We start from the raw sequence: 24,924 nt of genomic DNA, 5'->3' as shown, positions 1-24,924 counted from the left end.
GGCCTGAAAATAGATCCTACCCGATCGCCTGACTATCTACACGATCCCTTAGCTTCACATAATGGTGTTTTATCCACCAAGGAATTATTAAATCACCTAAAAGGTAATGAATTACTCTAATTTCAATCTCATTATAGTTTTTTGCTTGAGAATGGTAGAATTATGGTTTAATACCCGCTACTCTAATTTCAATCTCACTATAATGTATTTGATTGAGAATGGTAGAATCATGAATTAATACCCAGATTTTTTTGTTAGAAGGCAATATTTGCAAGTAGTGGTTAAGAGCATGATAATTTTATAATTCTATGCTATTCTTTTTGGTAGAAGCAAAAAGACCTGCACCTGCTGATTCTAGATTATCACTTTTCTGATAAAAATACAAGTACATTCAGAAGTCAAGACCTATTTAACAAAAAAATAACTGTAATATCAATGACTAGCAAGATATTTACATTCAAAATTTATCAAATAATCAAACTTCATAGGACATCATGATGTATACAAGGGCAAGGAATTAAACTATAGCAAATTAGTCATCCTCAAAACAAAGAACTAGCAAATCAGGTGAATATAAGGTAGAAATACCTTTTTGGAGCCAAAGAAGTCATCTTCATCGTCTTCCAGATCGCTAAAACCTCTCTTATTCCCTACATTTTTCATAAACATAGTATTAAATCAATAAACATATGCCAATCTCACACCAACGATTCGTTTCAAATAATGCAAAATTTCACCATAATACCTATATTATGCGCTCCATTAAAATTGCCTCCAAAATCATTAGATTTGGAACTAAATTTTCACCAACAATTGAAGGAATTGTTAAAATGAATACATTACCTGTTCGTAGATGTACACCAACAATTGAAGGAAAAAGGAGTAGAAATTTTCACCTATAAGTTAAAATATACAAGTTAATAGTCCAAATGGAAAATGCACAACATGGAAGACACGTCAAAAATATTTTTAATGGGGATTATAGGAAATGATATATAACACATCAACAGATAACATATAAAATATTTGAAGATCCATGTTTTCTATCTATGGGTGCATTCATCTATAACCAATGTATTTTTAATGGGGATTATAGGAAATGATAACGAAACAAGACAGCTCAAAAAGCTTTATCCTCCAATATCATAACATAGAAAGAAGCTCTACCGAATGAAATGCTAAAGGTGAGTATGGGCGTTGGAATTGTAATACTCTTATGTCGATAATACTCTTAGAAAGAAGCTCTCCATATTCAACTGCGATATTTATGTTGGTAATACTCTTCACAAGATCCACCAATAATTCTGGTTGATCAGTTGTCTCTACATACAGTAAGCTGTAAAGGGAAAAAGGAAAAAGAGTCGAAAGTTTGCACTCTCACTTCATAAATGTAGGATTGATGAGTTTGTAAGTGAATTCATGAAAATCATTCACATTATGCCAATTATTTTCCCTCATTTCTAATAGAGGAAATGGACAAGACGAGCATTACCTTTGATTAGGACCATCATCTTGTATGTTGATGTATGTGGCAATGTCCACATCAACTTGAGAAATGATAACACTGTTGGTTTTTATGTCCTAAAACTTGTAGATAGTAAATATAATCCATTGACCGTTATTAATAAAGTATTTTAATATTATAATTTCAATAAGTATTAGTGATTATATTATAGTGTTAAAGCTAGGTACCTTGTCCTGGTAACACTATGGATACGACTCACTTTGTATTTGATACAAACGCATTGATCCAACGCGTTCATGTATGTGACATGCGAGTAAAGGTATCCTATTCAATGAGTTTGCATAAGATCGACCCACGAAATAGTAACCATTAGATGTAACTTCGTTAACTAGTCGGGTTTCTATTCATTAGGATGACCTAGGTAACTTAATCTTAATCCTGAGTGTATTATGAACTCCTGTTCAAGAGGGATTGTCCTTTGATTTGTACGGGTGAGAGTGGCCAGATTGACAACTCAATATACTTATCATTTTAGGGACAAGACCGAGTGAGAAGCTGGGAACATAATCACACAAGATGAAATTCACTCCTTCCCAACTTTACGGTAAATAGATAAATGTTTCCTTACATGGTGTCTCCAGGATTTAAACAAATGGCCCTACCCTCTTTATGGCACGAGAGGGGTTTCAGTTTAGTAGTTGTACCATAAATAGGTTGTTCGTCAGAGGAGCACTGATATTTAAGGACTAGAAGTAATTCAGGGGTAAAACGGTAATTTGATCCAACTGGTGTTACGAACACTTGTGAAGGACTAACTTACTGGTATGCGTCTATATCCATGGACATAGAAATATATCTAGAGTGAGAACAATTCAGCTATGAGTCTTTAGTGGAGTGTATACACATTTAACAAATATTAATTGATATGGTTAACGAGTTTAGCCAATTAATCTCCTATCGTTGTAGCTTCTGTTTTGTAGGTTCATTAGGTTCCCTTCCTAGCTCGTAAAGAGTAAAGAGATTTAATTGTATTGGTTATAATTTGAAATGTTGAAATTTACTTTGAGAATTAATATAATGTATCATGTATGGTGATACATTATAATATAAAGTTTATATTTTAATTAAACTTTATTATATAAATTTAATTTGGATATGATTCAAAATTAATTTATGAGAGAATAAAATATTTGAATGAGTTCAAATATTAATTTTTACTTGAATTAGATTTATATTAAAACTATAGGTTAAAATTTAATGAGAGTATGATACATATTAAAACTATAGATTAAAATTTAATGTTTATATGATACATATTAAAACTATAGGTTATGAAAGAAATTTATATTTGAAACATATGATTCAAATTTGGATTAAATTATTTAATTTAGCAATCAGTTAATTAGTTGATTAATTAATAGTTAGTTTTACTTTATTTAATTAAATTAAATTAATTAAATTAAAACTATAGGTTATGTGAGAGATATTCATTTAAATATGATTTAAATGAAATATTAATTAAATGAAATATTAATTAAATATGATTTAATTAATTAAAATAATATTATTATTAACTTAATAAAATTAAATTAATAGGGAACTTGGTGGTTTTCCCACATTTTCTGATTCTCTCCAACTTCCCACTTCTCCAGTCTGAAGAAGGGAGAGTTATACGCAATTCATAGAATTGTTCTGGAAGGCGTACGATACAATTCTCTCAAGAAGAAAATTCCCTCTTAGAATTTCACTCCTTCCAATTGGTTCCCACAAACCAAATAACCCAGATAATAGGAAGGTTTACAAGTGGTGGTGTCTCTAAATTTGGTGGTTTTTAGATCCAGAGTCGTCCACGATCGTAAGTTTCCTGTTCTTCATTCTTTGTAATTTATTTCTTGATAGCATGCTTAACCATAACAAAAATTAGTTTCTGCATATTGTTGCCAATGTATTGGTACTTTTAGGTTCCAACTAAATTTAGTAACAGTTCTATAATACTTCTGTTGTACAAGGGCTTTCATCCCTTCAAACACATAATAAATTAGGCAAAGTTCAACCAAGTAACCTACCAAAAGGATCTGCAATTAAGTAACAATAGAAATACAAAAGTTATGAAATGATGAATATTAAATGTTAAAGCGAATAGTTAGATCAAGTGACACGAAAAGCATCAAGAAGGAAAGAGGAAAGCTTACTCTTATTTCTGACAGAGGGAAGATGTTAAGTAGATTACACACTGTCCTATCAGACTATCATGAAACATTCGATGTGGTATGTAGAAAAAGCTCTGACAAGTAGTTTTGAAATGGAAAGTTATTCAAGAATCAAGACTTGTTGTTGCGGTGGCACGACTCCAAAGGTTGCTCCTATTGCTAACGGAGCACTTGATTCTTGAGCCACCAACTTAATCTTTAGAAATATACCAAAATAGGTCTCTAAATAGAGATACAAAATGAATCTCGATAAGAGCATATCGGATGATATTGAATCAAATTATTCATAATCGTCAAACAAATTACCTCGAGCCACTCTAGATCATCTACCTTTCTTCCAGTATCTCTGTATATTAGCAAAGCAATCGAAAAATCAAAATCACAATGGAACAACTTCAAGTCCAACTCTAATCCGAAGTATCGGTGTTCATGTTTGGAAGGTCCATATAACTGAAGGGTTGCCCAAGCTGATGCACCATTTCGGTATTATATTGATATACTACAAAGAATTTTAAAAAGTATTTATAATTTATACAACCTTTTACTTGAACATGGTCTATTCTTTTTTGTGCACTTTGCTTGAGATTTAAGGAGTATTTATCGTTTTTTTAACTCATTGTTCCAACTTCACCTTCAAACCAACTAACATATCCATGTATATAGTAAAGATCAATGATCAATGCAAGAATTTTTATTATTCTAATAAAAATTATAGACCATATCCAAAATGCTAGTAATTAACCCACAACTATGATAACATTCCATTAAGTAGAGTAAAAGACAATCATGGAGCATGTTAATGTAATAAGCCAACCCTTACGCTTTTGTGATGGAAATTCTGTTGTGTTTTCCAGAAGAATTCAAAAAGACATTTGCCTTGAAAACATTCAACCCCAGGTTTTTCAGAGCATTCATCTATAACCAATGCATTTTTAATGGGGATTATAGAAAATGACAACGAAACAAGACAACTTAAAAAGATTTATCCTTCAATATCATAACATAGAAAGAAGCTCTACTAAATGAAATGCTAAAGGTGACTATGGTATTAAGAAAAATTAGTTTTTTACCGTGTCGAGAAGAGCTCCAAGCCAATCACCAAAGGTTATCTCCACCACAGTTGCATCTTGATCAGAGTCCTGGTCTATTATAACTATGAGAATTGAAATTGTATCAGTATCACCATTACTTCCATTCTGTTGCACAACCAGTCCTAAGAGAGAGAGGTCCAACAAAAATTATGAACAAGCATGCAACAATCGCAAATCATATTCATCGATACCTTTAGTACCTCAACAGCTGTAGATGATGATGCTCGTGGAATGCTCTTCATGTTGGAAGAAGACCATTTGGAGAAGGATCAGTAGCAAACTTAATAACATGACAAAAATGAAATGCATCCCCACAAACTAAATAAAAGAAACAGAAACCCTCTAGCATAAATCAATGAAGAAATCAAGATGTATTTCTCAAAGTGAAAGAAATCATGATAATCTTTAACTCCTCAAAACCCTTAACAACTGAAAATGCAATACCTAACAACCAATTACATTCTATTCAATAAAGTAGTTATTGAGCACTTATTAGTGAAAATAGAATACTATAATCTTGAATTCAATAAACTAAGGTCTCGAGGCTATATAGTGTAGACTTGAACTTTATGTAGTGACATAAACGTGGATCAAGTTCGAGTTTATAGCCCAAACGGTCTATAGTGTATGAATAAGGTTGGACATCTTATTTTGCGAACACTATGGATGCGGCCCGCTTTGTAGTTAGTACAAACAAGATGATTCTAACTCGTACATGTAAATACATGAAAGTAGGGGCATCCTATGTAAAGAGTTTACATCAGACTAGAACCATGAAATAGTCACTTTTAAGTTACAACACCGTTAACTGTATTAAACTGACTATTTTGTTTTTAGATAACCTAGGCAACTTGATCTTAATATTGAGCTAACTATGAGCTTTTGTTCAAATGGTATTATCCTTAGATCTACATAGGTAAGGGGAGTTCAACGGTGCTAGCCCAACAAGCCTTTTATTTTAGGGGTAAGACCGGGTGGATGTCTAGGGACATAGGGTGCAAAACAGAATTTACTCCTACCTAATTTAGGGTTAGTCGATAGGTTGTTTCCTTAAGGACTAAATCCAATTCTTAAACAAGGGGTCTCGCCTTCTTATTGGCCCAAGAGGGATTCAATTTATAGGTTGGATCTAAAGCCAATTGTTCAATAATGGATCAGTAGGACTTAATGAGAAAGATGTAATCTCGGGGGTAAAATAGTATTTTGATCGAGCCGAAATTATGAACAACCTGTGAATAATTAACTTACTGATCATGGTTATATCAGATGGACAGAAATATATCTATAGTGAGGGGAGTACAACTATGGGACTTTAGTGGTATGACCCGTTAGTCAACGAATGTTGATTAGCTCGGTCTAAAAGGGTTTAGTCATTTAATCTCGGATCATTGGAGCCCATGATCTATAGGTCCATTAGATGTCCTGTTGACTCACACAAAATTAACTTAGAATAACATGTTGAAATAATTTGAATTGTTTGAATTAGGTAAAGAGACAGAAACCGACAAGTATATGTGATATATGTCGTCGGTTATAGCTTTGAGAAAGAGCTTTATGTTTAAATATGATTTTATTATTAAAAATATGAATATGGATTCATATTCGAAAGCTCGAAATTAATGGAAATGGTCAAAGTTGTAAAATGTCAAAATGTTGACTTTTGACTTTGAAAAGTCAAACTTTGGCCGGCTTTATATTCAAATATGATTTGAATTTCAGAAAAATGAATGCGGGTTTATACTCGAGAGGTCCGAATTAGTCAAGACGAATAAAATGGTAAAAAGTTAAATGTTGACTTTTGAATTGAAAAAGTCAAAGTTTGACTTTGACTTAAATTAGTCAAAAGACCATATTGTTTTTGTACTAGTTAGTGGGAAAATCCAACATTTTGTTGGATAATCCCACTAACACTTAGTGGAATAGGTGGCTATATAAGATGTAAACTAATGGTTAGTGGAATGCTAGATGTTGAGATTTGGCCAACTAATTACATGCAAAGGTTATAAATAGGCTTATATTGAACGGGTCCCACAACCCAATTCTAAGTCTAGAGAATAGCGAGTCAAAATTAGTGGTGGCCTCGGCTCGAGTTCAAAGAAGATTGCAAGGATTGGGAGGCTCCGAAGGTGAGTTTTTCATTGAACTTTAATTTCGTTTTAATTAGGGCATGTTAATCACTAATTAGTTAGTTGCAATTAGGATAAAAATTCGATCTTAATTCCACTGTGCATGTATCGAAGCCCTAAAAACAAGTGAGGAGAGAGACAAAAAAAATTAAATTATTATCTTTAATGTCGGTTTTAAACTGACATCAAAGAGGAAGGATTAATGTCGGTTTAAAACTGACATTAAACATCCGTATTTTTAAACCGACATTAAACATACATTTTTATTTTTTTAAAATGACATTAAAGGACAAATTTCTTTTAGTGTTTGCCAAAATATCAGACAGGTTTACAAGAATATAGATATGGGCCTTTTCATTGGCATTAACCCATCGATCATATGCTTCTTGAATATTTCGGTTAGCATTTGAGGTAGGGGCTTGAGAACGTTCCTCAGTTAAGACAAACCTTAAATCATCTACGACTAGTATTATATTTAAGTTTGATTTCCATGTTGCATAATTGTCACCGAAAGTTTTTCAGAAGCTAAGAGTTGTACTATTGAGTTATTCATGCTGAAAAAAACATATTCTATTTAGTAAGCTACAATCCTTTAATACCCATCATTATTATGTTTTGCAACAATATTTCAAAGGTTTAGAATAACCTCCACCTAAGGGTAGTCGGTTACTCCTCCTTTTAACAAAGACAATCTTGACCAAATGCTAACTCCTGAATATCTCATATTCGCTTAGCACTTAGCTACCGTTACTTTGGTCGACAATATACTAACAACTTACTAATTTTTGTAAGTACCCTCCATTTTTTGGACCTCAGAGATAAGAATCAATATGCTCCCAGAAAGTGGAAAGTCAATATGAAAACTGATCAAAGAGACCCTATCCATGTATGGAGTTCACGATGTTCTGACTTCTATAATACAACCCTCCGAAAGGAACGTCGCTCCAAGACAGACAAGTAGGCGCATTATAGGAATCTCACGGTGCGATCTAATGGAAGAGACCGTAGGATGTGTTGTCAAATATCTCTCACCCACTTACTATGAACTACTTCCCCTATTCACCTTGATATTGATCCATGCAAACACTCTCCGAAGGGAGTCCGCTCCTATAAACGACCCAAAGCCCTACATGGACCTTATGGTGTGAACTCTTAAGGACATTGAGCTAAAAGTACGTTTAATTTTCTCTAGCTAAATTGTTATAAAACGGTTGGCACTCATAAAATTAGGATCATATTTAGGCTAACTTAAACATATCCTAAGTCTAGGTGAAACATCCGACATAACCATTATACCAGATTTTAACCTACGATGTCTAAGTGATAAACCAATTTCATTACCTCACATCTCTCACGCATGTTCATAAAAGTAGGTTAACTATGCTCAAGAACTGATTATAATCTCCATGTAGAAGATGTTCCGTAAACCATCAACTTAAGAACCTCCAACTTAGTCATCTTATCTGACTTGTTGACAAGATCGAATCAGATGAGCCTCTTGTAACCAATTTTACAAGATATAGACCTAATTCTATGAAAAATTTGGAAGATATGTTTTTAACTTAGGTGAGCATGCAACTTATCTTGTTATAGATTTTAATCGTCTAATTTCTTTTATAACTCTTATAAAACCATAGACAATAATCTATAACATACATTCAAAATTATATAACCATTATATAAACAATGAATTAATATGGATTTTAATTTATTTAATTAAATTAAATCCTATTTAATTAAATTAAATCCTATTTAATTAAGTTAAATAAATTATTGATTAACTAATAAATTAATTTTATTAAATCATATTTAATCAAAATTAATTAACCATATTAATTAATTTTCATATTAATTAATTAACATGCATACTATACATTACAACCATTATAACATACTTTCAATGCATGAACATGTTAACCTATGCACATACAATTTAATTTAAATAAAACATACATCACATGTATAATTAATTAAAAAAATACCTTAAATAGATTGGTTTAGGCTTCTAAATTAAGCTAAAAACTAAATTATTACATTAATAATTTGGTGGAGTACATAAACCGCTTCGAACAACTCGAACAAACTGGAAAACCACTGAATCGGCCCAAAAACCCTCGAATCGGCCGAAAACCCAACATTTGGGCTTGAACCGGCCCAAACCAACAAGTTAGGCGCGCGGGTCGGGTGAACCAGGTCAAACCCAGGTCGGGCGAAGAGGCAGACACGAGACGGGTTGCACGCGAGAATGGACACCAGGCGAAATAGGGCATCACGAGATGGGCCAGACGGAAAGTGGGCTGCATGCAAAACTGGATGGCAAAGCGGGGCGAACGCACAAACGGACGTGCGGGTCAGGTCCGGACTTAGAATCAAGTTGTGGGACCCGTTCAATGAAGGAAATAAAGAGAGAGAGATTGGAAATAGGAGGTAGAATTTAAGGTTGAGAATTTTTTTATCAAAGAGAAGGAAAAATATTTTGTATTTGAAAAATATCCAAAAAGACCAAAAAGTCTTTTTAAATTTGGAAAAATGTCTGTTTATAAGCAAATTACATGCAAAAATGCATGTAATTTGTTTATAAAAACTAAACACCTATTATTCTATTAACAATTAGTGAAATTAATCACCATTCTAATTTCTCTTGATGGATTTAGTGTCATCACCATGAGCTTTCACTTAGCCCACTAAGAGTTAGTGGGATTATCCAATAAAATGTTGAATTTTTCTACTAACTTTAGTCAAGGGGCAAAATGGTCATTGACCATTCTAGTCAAAGTCAAAATGTTAACTTTAACTTTAACTTTTTCAAGTCAAAAGTTAACATTTTGACTTTTTACCATTTTGTCCGTCTTGACAAATTTTGACCTCCCAAGCATAAACCCACATTCATTTTTCCAAAATTCAAATCACATTTGAATATAAAGCCAGTCAAAGTTTGACGTTTCAAGGCAAAAAGTCAACATTTTGGCCTTTTACAACTTTGACCATTTTCATCAATTCCTAGCTTTCGAATATTAATCCATATTCATATTCTTAATATTTAAATCACATTTAAACATAAAACTCTATTTCAAACTTATAATCAACGACTATATCAAATATATTTGTCGATTTCTCTCTCTTTATCTAATTCGAATTATTCTAACATGTTGTTTTAAGTTAATTCTGTTTGAGCTACCAGGGGAAGCTAATGGACTTATAGACCATGAGCTTCAACAATCCAAGATTAATTGGCTAAACCCTTTTAGATTGTGCTAATCAACATTCATTAACTAACGGGTCATTCAACTAAAGTCCCGTAGTTGCACTCCCCTCACTATAGATATATTTCTGTCCATCTGATATAACCATTATCAGTAAGTTAATCATTCACCGGTTATTCGTAATCTCAGTTGGGTCAAAATACCGTTTTACCCCTAAGATTACATCTTGCTTTTTCATACCCCATTTTATCCTAAAATTCAACTTTTTAAAACTCAATCACAAAACCTATAATGTGAGACTGTGCCAAATAAAAGGGTCATTTTTTAAAATAAGAAGTTAAGTAAAAGGGTTTAAGATGGTTGGTAGCCAAAGTAAGTGCCTTGTAAAGGAAATCTCGAGCTAGCTTTAAGTAATCTCGGAGCTGTAGCAGACCGAGATGAAAGATAGAAGGATTTTAGAGATGAATCTTGGGCAGTCATGTGCAATCCTGGGCAAGATTGAAGCAGAAGGTTCATCCCGAGGTAATCTCGATGCTTGTTCGGTCGAGATTAGACATAGAGAAGCAAGTCTAAGGTAATTGCAAGCCACCTCGATGCTGGTTTGGTCGAGATTAGTAGAAAAGAAAAGAAATTACAGAGATCTTTGGCAATTTTGGGCACGAGTCCAGTCTCGAGAATGAAGGAAAAATGGGAAGTTGAAGGATGTTGGGGCTAGCTCAAGGTTGTGTCGATTGAGACTGGAGATAGGAAATGGTTTAATTGGTGATCTAAGGGTGATCTTGGGCCAATTTCAATCGAGATCATTAAGAGTTAAGTATTCGGTGGAGTTGGAATCCAGGTGTTTTAAGTAGGTTTCATGCATTTTGCGACTAAGCATGAGCTAGAGAGTGAGTTTTGAGAAATTAAGTGATGACTAATCCAATTTAGGATAAAAATAAATAAGAGATTAAGATAGAAGGAAAGGGGTTATTTTGAGATATAAAAGGAGAAAGAATTTGAGTGTTTTTTTGTCGAGAAGCTAAAGTGAAAATTTTGGGTTGCAAAGGCATTCTGAACTATAGGAAACGTAGTAGAGTGAGCTAGCTATTATGTACACATATTGAGAAAAGGCAACCATGTAGAAAAGACATCCATGTAGAAAGACATCCATGGCGGAGTGAAGGTAGCCAATGCATAAAAGATCATGTGTATTGTGCTTAGCAGCCTGACAACGGGAAATGAACTGAGAAATTCTCTAGAGGATGTTGTTGATGAAAAGGTCATCACAATAGTCTATGCGTGGGAATGATTCATGTTCCTGGCGAAAGGAATAGCAAAAGGCTAATGTTTGATTTTTGTTTTATTGAAATGTGGCATTGAAAGTCTGTTTATGAAATGAAAATGAATTTATTGATTGAATCATATTTCTCAAAAGGTTTTCAAAACTATCACTCACTAAGTATTTGACTTACGTTTTAAGTTTTCCCCTTCCCCAAGTTTTAGGCGTTTAAGGCCAAGTTCGGGTTAAAGAAGGTGAGTAAGCTAGATTGTTGAAGACCGAAGGCTGTGAAGGCGTTTAAGATTCTTTGTTAGTTTATGTACTTAAGGATGTAATGTATTCTTTTTGTGATTGTAGATCCAACACATGATTTTAAGTTAATAAGACAAATGGTTTGCGTTAAAGTTATTATGGTTATGTTGCAAAAGTTAGGCTTTAAATTGCTTAATTGTTTAAGTTCAAAGCTTCTAGTCGTGTTTTGTTCCGGATAGCAAGGTTAAGACTACGTGTAGGGCAGGGCGTGACATATAACCTCTTGAAAATTGGTCTATTTTTTTGTAATTTCCCAATTTAGTAATAGGGGGTATGTAAAGAGTGAATATGTGTTCTCGTTGACATGGAAACAAAAGTATTTTCATATTTTAATACACGTAATCTACTTGAAACTGTTAGAGTGAATTTTAGTTTTGGTGATATTGAATATTATTCTTATTAATCTTAAAAAAAAATTATGTTTTCAAACTATATTTTAGATTTTAGGTAGAAAACAAAACATAGAAAACTCTGTGATTACTTTATAAGCTTAGTTTTTTCAAAATAAAAAATGATGTATACATTTAGTTTATTTGGCTTTGGTATTAACGTTAATTAAGATGATTCTCACATCCTATTTCAAATTCAAATAATATCCACGAGAATGAAGATATATTGAATGCTCTATACAAATATTATGAAACTCACAGTTACCATGTTTAATTTCCTCAATTTCTTCGTATCTGTCGACTTCTTGATCGTCTTCTCCATCCTATTTGGGTATGAAACTGCTGCCTCCAAAGCTTAGCGGTTGGCCAAACAAGGTTTGATGCTTTAGCTGGCAAACCATAAGAGATAAGCGGAATCAAAGAAACTCGTTTTTCTCTCCATTCTTCTAAGGCTCCTAACACAAAATTTGTGGTATTCGCTGTCGAGTTTATAATGATATCTTATTTAATTTCATTATTCCAATTCTTCTTCCAAGATGTATGTAAGCAGGGATTCCTACTAACCAAAATGATTTAACCTATCAATAAAGTAAAAGCTTTTGATTTGGTATCTCTGTGTTTTGAACGGCCCTGAGTATGAAGAATGTCTAGAAAAATGTGAAATATAAGCTCTCTAATGGCGACCTACACAAATAGATCTACAATAATAAACATCTCTCCTTTTGCTTGGTGACATAGCTAATACATACATCTTTCCTTCCTTTTATCTTCATTCGTTTATTTTATAAAAATTTTGATGAAACTTTGATACTCAAATCGAGTTTCATCCAACTACAATCCAACTTCTTAAGAATCAGTTTGAGGAAGGAAGGCTATATGAAACTAATTGGGAGAACCACAATATTTACTTTTACTGCAAGATCATGCAGTACAGCTTTTAAAGCTTCATTGCTATTCATTGGACCTCACAAAATACAACATTTGGGAGAGAAAAAGAGGACATGAAGATTCTTTAACCGTAGGAATTGAATGAGAGTATTTAATGTTGGAATGAAGTAGGTTTCAAGAGTAGATGAACACACTCCCAATTCAAATTTTGAATCTTTTGGTCAAACATTTTGACAACTTCCAAGTGCCTTACCGATGTCAGTTTCACACAAACGACAGGTGAATGCTTGTTAGAGTAAGAAATGAGGACTTTCATTATACTGACTTTTCGACTTTTTCTATCGTTCAAGTACTTAAGATAAACTCTTGGTTTTACTTTGTGCAATTAAGCTATTCCCTGAATTGTAAGTGGTGTGACATCCGTTAATAGTCAAAAGGTATGTGTGATTGCATTTGGGAAGTGTCCACAAATGGTTTCAATGAGGATGTTGTTCTCAACTGCTGCTCCTTCGTTCTCTGTCAAATTATCATTAGTTTACATCCTTGGAGCACTAGTTATCATAGTTCATTGGTTTATGATAGTTTTTGTTTATGATATAAATTATTTTGGTATTAATTATAACAACTACTATGTATTTGAGATTCAAACTATTTTTTTGAAGTTATAATAATTTGTATTTCGGGCGTAGGTCATATTAATTCGTATCAGTTAGGTTTTTTTACTATATTTTTTTAAAAAAAATTTGCAGTTACATTATATATATATATATATATAATTTAAACTGATAGGAATTTGATTACATCTTTTTGCTTCATTTTTTTTAACTCCTAAAGCTTAAAAAAAGTCGGCTAATAATATTTTCAATTTTTTTAAATTACACTTTCTTATACTTCAATATAATTTAAGGAAGAGATTTTGATTACATATTTGTATGTTTCATTTTTTTATGACTATACTCAAACTAAAAAAGTGTCGGTGTTTTTCTTTTTAAGAGAAAAAAATGCCAGAGTTGAAACTGTTTCAATTTTTTGGGTAATTACATTTTTAATACTTTAATGTAAGAAAACATTGTGGTGTAAGTTTGTAATTTAGTAACTCTATATTATTTATGTTTAAGTGAAAGTAGAAGAACCACTCAATATTATGTTAACATATTTGCATGTAAGTGAACAAATAAAAGTCGTACGATGTTCATTGTGGAAAAGTTTTTTATGAACAAATAAAACTATTGTAACCAACTCCTTGTTATTGAAAATACTCCTTTGTAATTATGAGATAACTACAATCAATATTCTCGAAACTTATCAATAATTTGTTACGGTCTTTACTATTCTACATTTATCAATTTTTTATTCTTTGCTACAATGTTTACTATTTTCCTTCCAAATTAAAATAGTTTATATCTCAAACACATTTATTATCTATTATAACTCAACTATAAAAACCTAGAGAACATAAGTACCAACTCCTTACTCTAAATACTCGTGTATTTACCGCAAACCATTTCTAAATAGTCTTCACTTTAATTAATGGGGTTTTAAGTGATATAGGGCCCTAAATATACAGGCTTGATAACATAAAGAAATTTAAAATTATCATCTTTTTTCCATAAAAGGCATATTGAACTTCAAATTTACATAAAAGTAAGATTGACAACACTATCCATCATTATGATTAATATTATTAAAAAAATGAAATAAATTTGTAACGACACAAATATGGAAAAATATTAAAAAAATATTTTCCTTATTGAGTTAATTTCAAATTTGACTTTGAGTATTTATTTTTCGTTTTAGTTTTGAGCATTAATGTGAGATAATACATTTATATTTTTTTTAATTGTATGAGATTTTATTTATTTAATGTGAGATATTACATATTTATTTTTTAAATTGTAAATATTTGGTTAATTTTTCTTCCCAGATAAATTATATTTATTTTCATTTTTTATTATCATCGTTATATAGTTTTTTACATATTTTTTTCCTTTTTTTCATTCCTATGTTTTTATGTTGTTTGAGTTTTCGTATTGATAAACATATTGAAAAATGAAAATATACATCTCATATAGTATTTAGTATATAAAATGATATATTGTAAATTTGTTATCGGTGTGCACTTCTTTGGTCTAGTTATTAATTTCAAATATATATATATATATATATATATATATATATATATATATATATATATATATATATTATGTTTATATCAAATATAATTATAACAGTTATAGATTTTTACTAAGTCACATAATAGTAGAATATATATTTTACGTACTCTTTCTCATATATTCACATGTATATTTAATTATTTCACATATATATACCTCATGTTATATAATAAACAACTGTAACAATGTTGTATATAAAATCTGGTATATCCTGAAGACCTAATTAATCTGATCCAATAGTATACCATGTAATAAAATTAGTTGTTAATGATTGTAATATATTCGTTTCACATATTGTATATATCAAGTTTTTCATGTACTAACGTATATTGAATGTCTAGTTTTAGATTGACTTCAACGAATAATATGACAAATATAATGTGTTAATTTAGAAATAAAACTATAAATATAAGAATAATTTTGTAACGCCCCGAAGTTCGAGGTAAAATTTTAGCATTTTAAGTGATTTGTTCGGAAATTTGAGTTTTGGTAAAACGAAAAAAAAATAAATAATAATAATAATAATAATATAATATTGATTAGATTATTATTATCGGGGTTTATTATTATAATTTTTAATGTTAATATTTTCTTTTTATTTATTTAAAATAAATATTAATATTCTTATTTAATTTTATTATAATTAATTAATATTAATATTCTATTATAAATTATATTAATTTTATTCAATATATATATATATACATGTATCATTAATTACTGATATTATATTTAATATTATTATTATTATTATTATTCATTTTTTTTATTAAATATATATTTATTATTATTATTATTTATATATATATATATATATATATATATATATTTTTTAAAAAAAAAGAGAAAGGAAGAAGCCCTACGCGCGCGAGCCATCCATTTCGCTTTCTCCCTTGCGCCGCCGCACGACCCGAAAACCCCACCGCCTTCACGAAGCGCCGCCGCCCGTTCGCACACAGCCCATCTCTTCTTCTTTTTCTTCTCCTTCTTCTTCTTCTTTACAGTTCCTCACCGACGACAGCAGACGCTCGTCCGCCGCGGCCTTCATCCATTTCCGTTTCACCTCCAACCACCGACAGCCGACGCTTCTCCATCTCTCTCTCTTCGTTTCTACCACCGCCGGCTTCCTCTTCGTCATCAGCTCGCGTTTCCGACGCCGACAGAGCACAGAGGGAAGCACCGTCGTTCGCCGGAAGGAAAAAGCCTCAGAACCGTGCTGCCGTTTTTCGTCCAACCCGACCCGGTTCCAAGCTGACCCGAACCCGTTTCCGGTCCGAGCCACACAAATCCGAGTGAGCCGCGAGCCGAGCCGCGAGCCGAGTGAGCCGAGCCGCAAGCCGAGTCGCGAGCCGAGTGAGCCGAGCCGCGAGCCGAACCAAGCCGAGCCGCGAGCCGAGTAAGCCGAGCCGCGAGCCGAGTGAGCCGAGCCGAGCCGAGCCGCGAGCCGAACCAAGCCGAGCCGAGCCGAGCCGAGAACCAAGCCGAGCCGAGCCGAGCTGAGCCGAGCCGAGCCGAGCTGAGCCGAGCCGAGCCGAGCCACCTAAGCCTTCCTTCCTCCACTTCGGTTCACGGTGAGTCTTCGGTAAGGATTGTTTTGATGAATTCCCTAATGTTACGTCGTCCGATTCAAGTTTGAATGTTGGATTAAGATATGGCCCTACTTTTCTCCCTTGAAGGTAGTACAGAGTTGACGCTTAAGTTCTCGGGTTCCGCGACAGACCTGGTTGGAGATAGTTTCCTTTCCTTGGGGTAAGTCAACGGATAACCTTTTTAAAACAACTGCTACTAAAGTCATCAACTAAAACTTTCGTGTTTCGTTAGGTAGATCTGTCGAGCGTGGATTTCGATCGAGGGGCATAACCGAGTTTCAGGTAAGGGTTTTCCTACTACTGGACCCCGAGTCCAGGCTGAAACCGTAGTAATCCACAGGAGATTACACGTTTGTGACTGTACTGAATATCTGTATGCGTGTTGACTGTTAAGTACTGATACTATATTTTGTCTGACGAAAATATACTGTGACTGCTATTTGTGGATTGAGAATTTATGTTGATGGACCCTAAACTTACGGTTCAGTATGTAGTAAAACACTGGTCTGGATGTGGTTCATGGAATTTGGACGGGGATGGACCGTGAGTCCGGTTTTGGTTGGTTAGTCGATTGAACCTAGGGTTTTCCCTATTGGTGTGCGAATCGGTAATGCATATAGCAACTGAGGGTGTAGATGTTTAAACTTATACTATCTGACTGATAAAGCCTATGGCGGGACTGTGATATGAATGCCGTTGGGATGTGATTGATGTAGACAGTTTAGTTTGGACTGAGGGGTAACGGTTAGCTTCATCTATGGGGTAGTGTGCCTTACGGATATGTGCATCCTTCGGGAGCACTAGACTGATATGTGCATCCTTCGGGAGCACAAGACTGATATGTGCGTCCTTCGGGAGCACTAGACTGATATGTGCGTCCTTCGGGTGCACTAGACTGATATGTGCATCCTTCGGGGGCACTAGACTGATATGTGCATCCTTCGGGGGCACTAGACTGATATGTGCATCCTTCGGGAGCACTAGACTGATATGTGCATCCTTCGGGAGCACTAGACTGATATGTGCATCCTTCGGGAGCACTAGACTGATATGTAGGGTACCCCCGAATAGGAAGTTAACTGTTGTCCCCTAACGGGCCCAGTGGTGGGTCCCTTACTGGGTATGTTTATACTCACCCTTTCTCTTCTTTAACTTTTCAGGTAGGGGTACAGCGAGGGGCAGACCGACGAGAGGCAGGAAGGATGCGTGAAGGCCATATGGACGCGTCTGGTTTTCTTTTCGCTTCCGCTATGTATTTTGTCAGAATATTTTGACTGTGATTTTGGACTGGTGACTTGACATTTTATTTTGTGATTTTTTTCGAATTATTTAAAATAGGGCCCGAAACTGTCTTTTGTAAGGTTTATAATGTTTTAATGAATCGTATCTGGTCCGTTTTAAATTTTATGTTGAATGGTCGAGTTTTGATATTTGGTAGTGACCTCAGCTTAGTCCGGAAAAGTTGGGTCGTTACAAATTTTGTCCTATGAATATAATATATTCAGCTGCAATTCAATGAAAATTGTGAATAATATACATGGTTGATATTTAGAAAACAGAAATTTTACGAACTCTTGTGTAACTCTTGAAACGACATCTGTTCATGGACTAAAATATACTACAATGTTGGTCAGATCTGAAAAAATTAAATATATATATATATAGATACATACATATACATATATCATTGTAACATACTATACACATTATGTCTCGATATAAAATGAACAAATATGTAAACCAAAATCAATTTCATATATGGTAAAGAATTCTACAATTCAAAATACATTAACCAAAATCAATTTCATATATGGTAAAGAATTCTACAATTCAAAATACATTACTCTCAAATTAAAAAAAAAAAATATTGATTACTAATGCAAGACAAAAAATTGAAATACCTAGAAACAAATATGAATAAGATGAACAAATTTACTTCACCGAAAAACTTCACCAGCATACTAACTTCAACGAAAAAACATAAGATGAAACAAATATACACTCACCGGAAAACTTGAAAGAGATGAACGGAATAAGGAAGAATAGAGAAAGAGAGAGATCGGTTGGATGACTGGGAAGAAATTATGCACTCACCGAAAAGTTTTTCACGAGAAGAATTAAAAATGGACTGAGAGAGAGATGATTGGAAATATTAGCAATTAATTCACCGGAAGGATAAGAAATGAGGGAGAGAAAGATGATTGAAAATATTACCATAAATGTATTCGATATATATTATACTTACATAGAATCAATAATAAAATACTACAACTACATTAAATATATGAAAATAAATCTAGTAAATAATTAATAGCATAAATATATATGTAAGTTTTAATATAAATAATAAATGTAATATAAAATGTTTGTGGTAAAAAAAATATATCAATTTTCATTTATATGTAATTTTAACAGTGAAATCTATCTATAAAATTAGTCAATATTATTGAAATTAATTAAGAATTTAAGACATTTAAGTAAAATTGTAGCTAGACTAGGTTTTTTCTCTAAATTTTTCTTAGTTAATTATAACTTAAAAGAATGGGGCAACAAGATAAATGGAAAATTATTAACTTTTATTTGAAAAAATAGCAAAATTAAAATAAAATTATACAAATGGCAAAATAAAAGAATATATTAAAAACGAAAAATATAGAAAGCCAAGAATAAGCACATATTGGCGTGAACCCCAACCTTCAATTGAATAAGCACACAAATTTTAAAACTACTCAAATACCTTATAATCAAACCCAATACCAATGCAATGAATAATTAATTATCTTTCAAAAATCAAATCAATCTTATTAAATCTCACGATCTTCTCTCTTTACCTCTATTGGCGTGAACCCCTTGCTATTCTCCTTAACCCTTGTTTTCAAACTTGAACCAAAGGAAAAATCTCCATTGTTGGTCCTCTCAAGCAGCAGTCGTTCGCGGTTTCCTTCAAGTAGCAGTCATGTTCTTCCTTTTCTCGATTCGTGTTCTTCCTAGCTTTTTCCTCTTTCTTTCCCTTCGGTGTTCTTCTTGTTTCGGTCCACGTTCAGTCGGCGTTCAATCTTCCTTCGTTCAGTCGGCGCGTTCAGTTAGCATTGGTCGACGTTCTTCCTTCCATCTAAGCAAAGGTTGAACGTTCTTCCTTCCATCCAAGCATAGGCCAAATGTTCATAAGCAAAGGCATTCTATCATCCAACATTCGTTCGTCTATACTTGTTCATAGTTAGTTAAAGATCGAAGGTTATTAATGAAATTAGATCCTATAATTATGAAGAAAATTATTCTATATTTACCACCAATATCTTTTCCTTGTTTGGTTCTATTTTTGTGTGTAAAATGTACATGTATATTGTAATATTCTTCAAGAAAAATACCAGAAAATTACATGGTATCAGAGCCTAAAAAGTAACCTAGTCGCCGTCGCCGCCTTCATCAGTTTTCCGGCACCAGTTTTCTACACTCATTCGCGAATTAGCTCTTCGCGCATCAGTTCTTTTTCGTGCCCATCCTCTGGTCGATTTGTTCATCCATCTGCGCCCATCCATCCGTCACCCAATTTTCGCCGCCATTGTTCGTCGTGAGTCCATTCCCGTCCAGCTTCAGTTTCAGAAAATCATCCAGATATATTACAGATCTCCGCTGAATTCACAACGCGTCGTTCCTTCGTTAATATACTACTGTATTACGTATCCACAACGTGTCGTTCGCACCAATCCACACCCGTTCAAACTCAGTCCATTCAGATCCGCTATCACATTCAGATCTGCCACCATGTTCAGATTTGTTCAGTTCGTTCAAACATAGTCTGTTTATAGATTCACTGCCACGTGAAGCTCCCAAGTCCGCCGTCTACAGAACCATTCCCGTTATGCTCCGTTATGTGTTTGCAGATCTGCATCTTAGTTCCCATGGAGAAAAACGACGTAGCTCGTCCCATTAGCACCATTCTTGATGGCACAAATTATATTACCTGGGTCCATCAAATGAGAAGTTTTTTGATAGGTCGGAAGTTATGGAGTATTGTTACGGGAGATATCACCAAACCTATCAAACCCACTCCTCTAGTGAAAAACACTGGTAATAATGCAAATACTTCTGATGTCTTGATCCATGAAACTACTGCGGAGGATATTAATACATTGAAAGACTTGAGCACTAGGATAGCAAAAACCATCAAATCATCACCTGGTTAGGTAACACTTCTATTCCAGCCATCCATACTCAGTTTGATGCTTTTGATACTGCGAAAGAACTTTGGGATTTTATGTTCACACGTTTTCAATCTATAGGACTTGCTCATTATTATCAGTTGCATTCTACACTTATTAATCTAAATCAGAAAGTGAGCCAATCTGTGAACGAATATCTAGCTACTCTTAACCCATTTGGACTCAGTTATCTGGCAAAAATTAGCCCTGATCATATTCGTCTTATCAAAGTCTTAATGGTTCTCCGACCAGAATATGAATCCATTCGTGCTGCTCTGTTACATCGTAACCCCCTGCCTTCTCTTGACGTTGCTGTTTAGGAAATCTTATTTGAGGAGAAAAGACTTGGCATTGTCTCCACTCTGCTCTCTAATGTCACTCTTGCCACTACTCATCTTCGACAGACTAATGAGACCAGTTTCTGCAAGAATTGCAAACTTCATGACCATAAGTTTGCTAATTGTCCTACCATTGAGTGCAGGTATTGTCATAAACGAGGTCACATTTTGGATCATTGTCCAACTCGTCCACCCTGTCCCTCTAGTCACTCACACAAACCCAAGTTCTCCTCTAAAGCTGGTTCTCCATCTGTTGTTGCTGTTGCTACACCATTTGATATCACTACACCTTCGAGCCTTCAGTTAACTGATCTTCATGATTTACTAAAACATGTGATCTCTTCCAACTCTACTGCTCTTGCTGTTACCCTAGGTACCTCTTGGCTCCTTGATTTGGCTTGTGGTAATCACATGACTTCTGACATTTTATTGTTATCCTCTCATATTTCTATTCACTCACTTCTTCAAATTCACTTTGCTGATGGTAATCACATGTCTATTTCTCACATTGGCACTGTTAATACACCCACCATAAAACTTTCCAACACCTACCATGTCCCCAATCTTATATTCAACCTAGCCTCTGTTGGCCAATTATGTGATCTCGGACTTACTATTGTCTTTTCTTCTCATGGTTGTCAGGTTCAGAATTCTCAGACGGGACAAGTGATTGGTACGGGACAGAAAGTGGGTTAATTATTTGAGATCACATCTCTTCAGCACTCTCCTATGTTCCCAGCCATCTCTGCTCCAGTCACTAATAACACTATATTTCAGTGGCATCTTCGTCTAGGTCATGCATCCTCTGATAAACTCTGTAGTTTAGCTTCTAATGGCATTTTGAATAATGTTTCTAAGTTTAGCACTCTTGACTGTTTAAATTGAAAACTAGCAAAACAACCTACTTTGTCCTTTCCTAATTCTGCTTCTTTATGTGATAAACCTTTTGACCTAATTCACTCTCATATTTGGGGACTTGCTCCATGTGCTACAGTCAATGGTTATCGATATTTTGTTTTATTTATTGATGACTATTCTCATTTTACTTGGATTTACTTTCTTAAAAATCGTTCCTCCTTATATCAAATATATGTTGAGTTTGCCAATATGGTCCAAACACTATTTTCCAGCACCATTAAAATTCTTCGCACCAATAATGAAATAGAATACAAGGACTCTTATTTTCTTTCCTTCCTTGCTCAACAAGGCACTTTGATTCAACGCTCATGTCCTCACACCTCCCAGCAAAATGGACGAGCAGAACGCAAACACCGTCACATTCTAGACTCTGTTCATGCTCAACTCCTCTCTGCCTCATGCCCCAAAAAATTTTGAGGAGAGGTCGCCCTTACCTATGTTTATGTCATCAATCGCCTTTCATCTTAGGACATACATAATATTTCCCCATTTGAACGATTATACAGTACTCCTCCCTCTTACTCTAATCTCAAAGTCTTTGGTTGTGCATGTTTTGTATTATTACATCCTCATGAACATACAAAACTTGAAGCTCGTGCTCGTCTAAGTTATTTCTTGGGTTATGGCACTGAACATAAAGGTTTTCGTTGTTGGGATCCTATCTCTCAATGATTACGTATTTCTTGCCATGTCACCTTTTGGGAACATCGTATGTTTTCTAGTCTTTCTTCATTTCATACCTCTCTATCTAGTCCTCACTCATTTTTTACCGATCCTTCTACTAATCTATTCCCTACACCTGATTCACCACCCAACACTACACCTTGTCCTCCACTCTCACCTGAGCTCACTCAATCTCACACTACCTCTGTGCTCCCGGATCCTCCATTTATCCCTTCTGAGGAACCTGAACATGCACCTATCTGACGATCCACCCGGATAAGAGAAACTCCTTCTCATCTCAAAGAGTACCATTGCTTCTCTACTATCATGTCTTTAGATGAACCTTCCTCATATAAGGAAGCTAGTACTAACCCCTTGTGGCAGCAAGCAATGAATGAGGAACTTCAACCCATAGAGAAAACCCATACTTGAGACTATGTTGATTTACCTCCTGGTAAGAAACATTGGCTATGAGTGGATTTTTAAAATAAAAACACACTCCGATGGCTCTATTGAATGGTACAAAGCACGACTTGTTGCTAAAGGTTATTCTTAGGAATATGGCATTGATTATGAAGAAACGTTTGCTCTAGTAGCTCGAATCACGTCTATCTGTAGTCTGTTAGCCATTGTCGCTGCAAAATAATGGCCCCTTCTTCAAATGGATGTTAAAAATGTGTTCCTAAATGGAACCCTATCTGAAGAAGTCTATATGAAACCACCACCTGACATTACTCCACCACCGCAGAAAGTATGTCTCCTTTACCATGCTCTCTATGGTCTCAAACAAGCTCCTCGAGCTTGGTTTGCAACATTAAGCTCCACTATTACCCAACTTGGGTTCACCTCCAGTTCTCATGATTCCGCCTTATTTACTCGCCAGACGTCTACTGGTATTGTTCTCCTTCTTTTATATGTTGATGACATGATCATTACAGGTGATGACCCTCAAGCCATATCTTATTTGCAAAGTTACCTAGGTCAGCATTTTGAGATGAAAGACCTTAGGAAATCTCAGCTACTTTCTTGGTCTTGAGATCTCATCATCACCCAATGACTATTATTTATCTCAAGCAAAATATGCTTCTAACCTCCTCAATCGATCTGGTATTACTGATTTTGCTACATCCTCAACACCTCTGGATCCCAATGTGCATCTCACTCCTGTTGATGGTGTTCTTCTTAATGATCCCACCTTATATCGGCAGCTTGTTCGCAGCCTTATTTACTTAACTGTGACTCGTCCAGATATTGCATATGCAGTTCACATTGTTAGTCAGTTCATGGTTGCTCCTCGTACAATTCACTTCACTGCTGTCCTTCGTATTCTTCGCTACATTAAAGGCACTTTGGGTCATGGTCTACAGTTCTCCTCTCAATCCTCCCTGGTTTTCTCTAGATTCTCTGATGCTGATTAGACATGTGATCCTACTGATAGACGGTCTACAACTGGTTATTGCTTCTATCTAGGTGACGCTCTTATCTCCTGGAGAAGCAAGAAACAATCTGTTGTTTTCCGTTCTAGCACAGAGTCTGAATATCGTGCTCTAGCTGATGCCACTTTAGAATTACTTTGGCTTCATTGGCTTCTTACTAATATGGAGGCCCCCAGACATCACCCACTATTCTTCATTGTGATAATCGCAGTGCTATTTAGATTGCACGCAATGATGTATTCCATGAACGAATAAAGCACATTGAGAATGATTGTCACTTTGTTCGCCATCACCTTCAGAGCAACACTCTTCATCTCAAATCTATCTCTACCACCGATCAACCTGCAGATATCTTCACCAAAGCTCTGCATTCTCCTCGTTTCACCCAGCTAATTCACAAACTCAAGGTGGTCTCAACTCTCCCATCTTGAGTTTGAGGGAGAGGGTATTAACGAAATTAAATCCTATAATTATGGAGAAAATTATTTTGTATTTACCACCGATATCTTTTCCTTGTTTGGTATTATTTTTGTGTATAAAATGTACATGTATATTGTAATATTCTTCAAGAAAAATACCAGAAAATTACAAAGGTAAAGTTATATTAATTTTCCTTTCTAAATCAATGCCTCTAATTTTTTATATAAATTTGACGTTAAAAG

The 24,924-nt window shown here is 34.4% G+C and overlaps 1 protein-coding gene across 1 annotated transcript; it reads right to left on the bottom strand.

The window, feature by feature from the left end:
• Positions 1-298: 298 nt before the first annotated feature.
• On the bottom strand, positions 299-5,008 carry LOC127148922 (ACT domain-containing protein ACR11-like). Its single transcript, XM_051083351.1, has 10 exons — positions 4,967-5,008; positions 4,746-4,871; positions 4,496-4,590; positions 3,982-4,021; positions 3,794-3,871; positions 3,532-3,540; positions 1,493-1,581; positions 1,230-1,336; positions 589-650; positions 299-370 (listed from the first exon to the last, which is right to left on the bottom strand). Exons 1-10 carry the CDS (start codon positions 5,006-5,008, stop codon positions 299-301), a joined length of 720 nt encoding a protein of 239 aa, XP_050939308.1.
• Between the last annotated feature and the right edge of the window lie 19,916 nt (positions 5,009-24,924).

The sequence above is a fragment of the Cucumis melo genome, chromosome 4, assembly GCF_025177605.1.
Source record: "Cucumis melo cultivar AY chromosome 4, USDA_Cmelo_AY_1.0, whole genome shotgun sequence".
In the NCBI taxonomy this organism is placed as follows: Eukaryota; Viridiplantae; Streptophyta; class Magnoliopsida; order Cucurbitales; family Cucurbitaceae; genus Cucumis; species Cucumis melo.
Note: the sequence above shows the minus strand (reverse complement) of the source record. Positions and strands in the feature narration are given on the sequence as shown.

What these genes read in the sequence shown, in the direction of transcription:
- LOC127148922 (XM_051083351.1), bottom strand. Translation starts at nt 5,008, where the DNA reads ATGAAGAGCATTCCACGAGCATCATCATCTACAGCTGTTGAG. An exon ending in ATGATCTAGAGTGGCTCGAG is followed by an intron (nt 3,872 to 3,981) that starts GTAATTTGTTTG and finishes ATATTTCTAAAG; the next exon opens with ATTAAGTTGGTGGCTCAAGA. An exon ending in ACTTCTTTGGCTCCAAAAAG is followed by an intron (nt 371 to 588) that starts GTATTTCTACCT and finishes TATTTTTATCAG; the next exon opens with AAAAGTGATAATCTAGAATC.